Here is an 8,136-nt window from a genome sequence, read left to right on the forward strand (position 1 = left end):
TTCATGAACTGCGTCAGGATTATCCACATACTCCTCCTCTAACCATTCTTCTTCCATATCTAATTGTTTTGATATTATATCTATAGATTCTGTTGTATCTATTTTGTCCAAGCAGGTATCAATCTAAGCAAAGATGTAAGAGCTATATAATTTTTAAGAATAAGCATGCACAGCAATTTCCTTAAATATCTATATAGACAATAAGATTGATTTATTTACTTTATAAAATTCAATTAAAAAAATTAAATGAACTATAAACATGTACATATAGTTTATAAACTATTACCTAACGAAAAGTAATGTGTTTTAAGCTGGTTTCTTTCTCTCTTTCTTGTTGCTCCATTGAATTTCTGCTTTTACGTGATATGCAATAATCACTTAAAAATTTTAGCTCATTGAAATACCATAAGCTTGGTTTAATTATACACCTAGAAAAATTGGTAACATACTACGGTACATTGATATTACTAATAATATACAAAGCTATATTAATTTCTTCTAAATACTTCTTCACTGCTGGTACCAGATCTCATTGATTGTTTAATTTTATTATTTTCTACGTGGAAATGTGTCCTCAAATTATGAAACTTTGTCGAGCACTCATTTTCATTTGTGTTAGGTCTAATTGTCGAAATTGCAGCACATATCCTTTTTAGCGCTTCTGCTCGCATTTGTTTATTGTGGCAATTAGGAGAGCTCACTGCATATAAGCAGGGTTCCTCTTTATAGGCATCAATTAAACATAAAACTTCTTCTCGTTCCCACTTTCTTTTTTCTTTTAATTTAGTTGCCATCATACATGATATATATCTTTTATAGTACCTACAATACAACAATGACATATATTTTTAAATAAAATTTCTCATTACACAGAGAGGAAAGATTAATAAATGACAGTTATTTAGTGATACTTTATTAGATTGTTAAACAATATTTCAAAATTACAATTAAAAAAAGTGAGTATCATACAAAATCAAGAGACACGGTAGTGTCTCGACGGCAAGTACATATAAAAGTAGATAATGACATGTCTATACCGCCGAGCACTACCATTAACTTATACAGTAGGTTTGGCCGCCGAAATTTTCAAACCGATTTATTTCCGTGAATGATCCACTGTCATGATTTAAGTAAAGCTTTCCTTAAACTAGTTTGGAACAAGCTTTCATTTAAGACCATGAACATTAAAAACGGTTCATGCAATCCAGAGATCTCATACTGAGTTAACTATATATATATATATATATCGAAAATTGAGATTCTTCTCCTTCATAATCTTCTTCTTCTTCTTCTCCAGCCAGAGTGTATGTCTCGGGCTGAAGTTGGCTGCTTAACGTAGGTTTAGTTACGTCAGTAGACGTAAACGTAAATATAGTTGCACACAATCGTAAACAGTGTGTCTGTGTGTATCTCCTAGATATATGTTTTACTTCGTTTATTACGGTAAATCAGATTAAGCTGCAAGATTGACAGTATTAACCTTAAAACAATTTGAACCTAATTATGGAATAAATAAATAAGAAAACATGATTAGACTGTTCTTATTTAAATTTAATGAGGTTATACTCATTAAAAGGATTTTTAATTACATAAAGGAATCAACAGATTAGATAAGTATAACAATGAATTTTACGATATAAAATGTAATATATATTCTGGTACTTTGTGTGATTTTATTGCAGATTAAATAGTGATGTGTTTATTATCTGACTGCTAAGGGTCGAGCTGTGTGGAGTGAAAGATTAAAATATAATATACACCGTGTCTCTTGATTGCTGAGAATGAAACTACGTGGATTGAGTTGCAACTTTATTTTCACAAGTATTATGAGAACATATCTCGCAGAAAAGATGCCAAATTTTAATAGTATCATTCAAATGTCCATTTTACAAATTAAACAAGATAATGGTTTAACAATCATTTCAACTATTACAAAAATAATTGCAGATCAGCAGTATTATCAGATCTATGTGTATGTATAAATGATTAGAAAATTAATGTTATATGTTATAGACTAGAAGAAAATAGAACAGCGGAGCCAAATAAATGTCACACAAGATGTGGACGGATGTGGTGGATCAATAAAACATTAGCAGAAACCCTATGCAACTTGTTTTAGATTGATCGAATAATAAAAATCATTGCAACAAACAGTTATGCCCTACAAATATAAAATTGTAGTAATATTGTTAATAATTTAAAGAATATATAACTAATATGAGAATATGCAATTACGTACTATGTGTATATAGAATTTGGAATAAGGGAAGAAATATAAATAATAGGTTAATTGAACTAGTTTTAATTTATAAAAGTAGCAATCAAAACATTATTGTACATCATTACTAATTTACAATAAAACTTGGTTGTATATACACCAATCGCTTACACATTCACTGTTATAACATTATGTCACAATTATTGAAATGACTGGACTACACAGAAATGCTTTATAATTTAATGCTTTTTCATTTATTGATCTATAAGTACTTTTTTCCTTAATTGAAACTCATCAGGAACAGAATTTCACCTGTAACAAAAATAAAATAATCACAAAGTATATTACCTTAAAAGTTTACAATAATTTTTATGTTTTGATATTAATTAATACTCATCTGATTTATTTTTCTTTCTCTGTTATTTATTAAAATCCTTCCTTCTTTTCTGCAATCGTTTTCTGAAAATATTATTTTTGTTTACGATTCGAAAATAAAAGTTAACCGCACCATTTGACAGCTGTCAGCTATGACACACACTGTATAAAAGTAATATACTATAGCAAATTATGCCTATGTATGTACCAATCAGCGTTGCCAAGTGTAGTATCAGAGATGAAACGGGAGATTGCTCATGCGAGGATTGCGAGGTCCCGAGGCAATCCCTACCGGTAGGCGGCGCTGGTGTTGGCAAACGCGTGTCTCAGGTCAATCTAACCCCTAACGCCATCTATCGGAAGAGACCACGAAGCACGAGCGTTAAGCTTAGAATAGGGTAAAACAGATATGCATTGTTGCCAGAAAGCGGACTAAAGAGAGAGCGGAGATATTTTCTCGGACCTCTCTGTCTTTCTCGCTGTTAGCGTCTAGCAGAAGAATCGAGGCAAAATCTTTCCGTTTCGCTTTGCCGAAAATCTACCAATATTCGATGTCATTTACATTTGCAGCCCAATGCCTTTATACATGATTTTTTCAGCATATTTATTTATGAGCATTGACTTATTTAAATCAATAATAAATTAGGGAAATGCGTATTTGATATATAATAATTATTTTAACTATAATTTCATCGTTATATTTCGCTTATTTCCGTAAAATCTGCATTTCTTTAGTTTATTATTAATTATTGTAAGTCAATGGCCATTAAAAAAAATTTAATCTTAAAAAAAAAAGAAAAGTACCGATCAGGAATCGAACCCGGACCCACGAATCGCCACGCAATTACCTTACCGCCTAGACCACGAGGCTTCTTCAGTGCACCGTAAACAGTTAGTCTTCTTAATTGCTTGAAATCTTCTTTTAAATCATATAAATAAACAAGCAACCGACAGCTTTATTCATTATTATTCTGTCATAATGGTACACAAATTAAGGAATAATTATATTTTGAATAGTTTTCAAAAGCTTTTCCAATACTCAAGAACGAAGATAAATAATCAACGCTCGCAGTTTCCGTTCTTGGTTATTGGAAAAGCTTTTGAAAACTATTCGTTATATAATTATTCTTTAATTTGTGTACCATTATGACAGAATAATAATGAATAAAGCTGTCGGTTGCTCGTTTATTTATATGGTTTAAAAGAAGATTTCAAGCCCTTAAGAAGACTATCTGTTTACGGTGCACTGAAGAAGCCTCGTGGTCTAGGCGGTAAGGTAATCGCGTGGCGATTTGTGGGTCCGGGTTCGATTCCTGATCGGTACTTTTCTTTTTTTTTTAAGACTAAATTTTTTTTAATGGGCATTGACTTACAATAATCAATAATAAACTAAAGAAATGCAGATTTTACGGAAATAAGCGAAATATAACGATGAAATTATAGTTAAAATAATTATTATATATCAAATACGCATTTCCTTAATTTATTATTGATTTAAATAAGTCAATGCTCATAAATAAATATGCTGAAAAAATCATGTATAAAGGCATTAGGCTGCAAATGTAAATGACATCGAATATTGGTAGATTTTCGGCAAAGCGAAACGGAAAGATTTTGCCTCGACTCTTCTGCTAGACGCTAACAGCGAGAAAGACAGAGAGGTCCGAGAGAGTATCTCCGCTCTCTCTTTAATCCGAGGATAGGCGAGAGCGAGCGAAGTCAGTCGACACATGTATGGACGCTTCTACTTGTGTTCGTGACCATCGAGCAGCGGTAGAAGCGGGGATGGCTCACGCAAACGAGCCTGTATCTGTGGTGGTAAGTGGAGGGGGAAATTCTGTAGACCGACGGTCTACTTTCTGGCAACACTGGTCTACAGTACAATTGAATGGTTTGGCTTGGTTCACGGGATTGTGGAATCCACAATATAACATACAGGGTGATTCTCTAACGGCGGGACATAGGAGATTTGTGTTAGTTGACTATAGCGCTCAGGATGATGGTATCTGAGAGCGCTGATTGGTCAATATCATGTAGTGCCAACATGAAATGGTCCGTTACCAATAGATGAATAAGAAAAATGAGACCCATTCGCCATTTTGGAGTGGAGAAGTATTTACATGCTAGTTGTATCAGAAAGGGGTGTGAAATGGAAAAATGTCAAATAGTGAGGTTACTAAAGTAAAAATGGAAAATAATGAATGGAAAGTTCGAATATTCTTACTTTCCATTCATTATTTTCCATTTTTACTTTAGTAACCTCACTATTTGACACTTTTCCATTTCACACCCCTTTCTGCTACAACTAGCATGTAAATACTTCTCCACTCCAAAATGGCGAATGGGTCTCATTTTTCTTATTCATCTATTGGTAATGGGCCATTTCATGTTGGCACCACATGATATTGACCAATCAGCGCTCCCAGATCCTATCATTCGGAGCGCTATAGTCAACTAACACGAAACTCCTATGTCCCGCCGTTAGAGAATCACCCTGTATATATACGATATATATACGTCATTATGTGCTATATTTACCAACATTCAAAATGGCGGTCAGAAATTTTCCTCCCCACCATAGCTTCACTCCCGCGGGTATACACTGCTCGCTTGCTGTAGTATAATTTTCCTATAGCGTAGTATCCTCAGGATAGTGAAGCAAGACACATGCATATGTTATTGTTTCTATCTTTTCTACAGAAAGTGGGATGGGACTTAACAAAACTCTAAATCTATTGGCTAAAATACCAAAGGATTCTCTACCACTCTTCTTGCTCTGCTTAGTCTGTAATTAAGTATACGTCTTTCCAATGTTAACTCACGGTCTGGATAAGGTTTCATTAGATTTTGGTGTAAGGTAAATGCATTATCTCCAACAAAAACATATGATAGCTTATAGTTTAAACCAGGTAATGTATTTGGCTCTGGTAAATTGAGGGCATTTTTTTTCATTTTTATTCCTAGTGGACTTTCACGAAATACTGTAGAATCATGCAGTCTACCATTTTTCCCAATATCTACAAATATAAATTTATAATTTGCATCTACTAATCCTGAGAGAATTATACTATCTGTCCCCTTATAATTTCTGTATTTTGAACCCTCTAATCGTGGTGGACGAAAACAAATATGCTTTCCATCAAAACTGCCTATACAATGACGAAATTGCCATAGATTTTGAAATTGTGCACTGATTATGCTCCAATCCTTAGATTTGTTAGGAAACTGTAATACATTATCTTGCAGAACGTTAATGATTGCATCTAACATTTCTGGTATAATTTGTGACAATATATTTGGAGCAATTCTGGTTGAGAATGCTAGATCTTGAAATGAATTCCCTGTGGCCAAATATCTTAAAGTAACACTTAATCTCATCCGAGCAGAAATAGCTTCTCTCATTACAGTGTCTTTCTTTTGAATTAAAGGAGCGATTTGGTGTAACAGTCGTTCCATTGTTTCTTCAGCCATTCTTGTATAATTTTTGAAAGATCTTGGATCTTCGGGTCTATGAATAATATAAAATGAATGCATAATTAGTAAAATAATAAATTTAAATATGAAGAAAATGAAGTCTGTCAAATTAATATTAACTTTAATTCATCAAAGAGCATGGTAAGAACCCCTTGACCAAAATTTCGTCGTTTTAACCATTCTCGACTCCTTAAACGTCGACGATTTTTGTTCTCCTCTTTCCTTTTTAACTCTTCGAGTAATAAAATGATATTTCCACATAATTGTCGACGACGTCCTATAACGCATTTTATAATTTGTATCTTTTCACCATCCATATTTACTGCCAGAATACGATAAATTTCTATAAAAAATTAAATGATGTCACTAGATGCGATACAAAAATCCAGCAATGGAACTAGTAACGTGTGAAGCCGAATCAGCAGCGTGCTTAACGGGATCCCTCAAGCCCTCTGTAGCCAACATTACGGAACGAAAAACGAGGGAGAATTGTCCAGCGATATTTTTCAACCGATTTCAATGTTTTTGGGCTTGTTGGAATCGTTAGGACTCGCTTTTTGTCATAAATAAAGCCGTATTTTCCAAAAAACGTAAAAAAATAAAATTGTTTAAAAATTCGCATTAATAATATTTAAACGCAAAACAAATCGAAAAATCGGGCTTCTTTATGACGAGGTGCCAGACCTAACGATTCCAACAAGCCTAAAAACATTGAAATCGGTTGAGAAATAGAGGCGTACCATTGTCCCGCGTTTTTGAGGTGGACGAAAACCAAAAATTTTTAGAAAGAAAGCTAGGCTTCCTCCCCTCTCGCGGCTCACGCTAACGTGTTCCCCCACTCCAGCATCGAAACTTACTGCAAAGCTTTCCTCATATTTACGCTATTCCCCTATCTGTAGCTATACACATATAAATACCGCTAAAATAATGTTGAGAACATTTCATTTCGCCGATATAATGAAATTGCTAAAAATGCAATTCTCATTTTGAAATAAAATTGTAGAAAAGGAGATTTCGTAATGCTTGAAATATAGGGCATACGGCGAAACGCGGGACAATGGTACAGTCGTATTTTTCAACAGAATTTTATGAGACTAGTAATAATTAAAGCCATTCTTCATGTAGATTGTCCTAAAGAGCTCGCATTTTCGATAAAGCTTATAGTTTTTCAGCTATGAACGTTTGAAGTTGCACGGCGCACAAATACATATTTCTTCTCTCACGTAGATCAGCTGTTGCGCACGTCCATCTTCAATCGCTCATAACTGGAAAACTATAAGCTTTATCGAAAATGCGAGCTCTTTAGGACAATCTACATGAAGAATGGCTTTAGTTATGACTAGTCTCATCAAATTCTATTGAGAAATACGCCTGTACCATTGTCCCGCGTTTTGCCGTAATTTCACGTCTTCAAGCGTCCTGACTCGTTCATTCTGCAATTTATTTCGGAACAAATAAAAGTACGATTGCACATTGAAAAATTACATTAGAAGTTCTCGATAATGTACATGCTGCTATGAGTATTTCTTAATCTTATAAAGCTTGTCGTAGAAGGTGCAATGCAATAAATTTAGAAGGGCAATTTCGCGATTGAAAATAAGACTTACGTACATACATGGTAAACGCTATGTGTGTTTGTTTACAGTACACTCCACGAGTCACTAACACAGTCGCACCCGTATGTATGTATGTAGACCTACTATGCTGATTTACATACGCTGGACAAGGAAACAAGCTGTAGAGGTGAGAGGGGGAGCCAACTTTATTTACTCCGAATACGCAACTTGTTACATTTTGCATTATAATGACCAAAAGAAGCGTTGCAAAATTATGAAACTATTATAAAAGCGTCTCCCCCTTTCACGCTCTATTCAATGATGCCACACAAGTTGTTGGTGCATTTTTTCCTTTGCTCGGAATAAATAGCAGAATGAACGAGTCAGTGACGCTTGAAGACCTGAAATTACGGCAAAACGCGGGACAATGGTACAGGCGTATTTCTCAATAGCATTTGATGAAACTAGTCATAACTGAAGCCGTTCTTCGTGTAGATTGTCCTAAAGAGCTTG

At 34.2% G+C, this 8,136-nt stretch overlaps 1 protein-coding gene across 1 annotated transcript; it reads right to left on the bottom strand.

The window, feature by feature from the left end:
* Nucleotides 1-5,332: 5,332 nt before the first annotated feature.
* Nucleotides 5,333-6,384, bottom strand: LOC136772688 (uncharacterized). The gene is made up of 2 exons (XM_066725820.1): nucleotides 6,188-6,384; nucleotides 5,333-6,101 (listed from the first exon to the last, which is right to left on the bottom strand). Exons 1-2 carry the CDS (start codon nucleotides 6,382-6,384, stop codon nucleotides 5,333-5,335), a joined length of 966 nt encoding a protein of 321 aa, XP_066581917.1.
* Between the last annotated feature and the right edge of the window lie 1,752 nt (nucleotides 6,385-8,136).

Source organism: Prorops nasuta, unplaced genomic scaffold, assembly GCF_024137725.1.
Source record: "Prorops nasuta isolate Cenicafe-Biocafe unplaced genomic scaffold, Cenicafe_Pnas_1.2 PNAS00001, whole genome shotgun sequence".
Taxonomy (NCBI): domain Eukaryota; kingdom Metazoa; phylum Arthropoda; class Insecta; order Hymenoptera; family Bethylidae; genus Prorops; species Prorops nasuta.

Coding starts and splice junctions, on each gene's coding strand:
- LOC136772688 (XM_066725820.1), bottom strand. CDS start 6,384: ATGGATGGTGAAAAGATACAAATTATAAAATGCGTTATAGGACGTCGT. Junction 6,102..6,187: donor ATGCTCTTTGATGAATTAAA/GTTAATATTAAT, acceptor TATTATTCATAG/ACCCGAAGATCCAAGATCTT.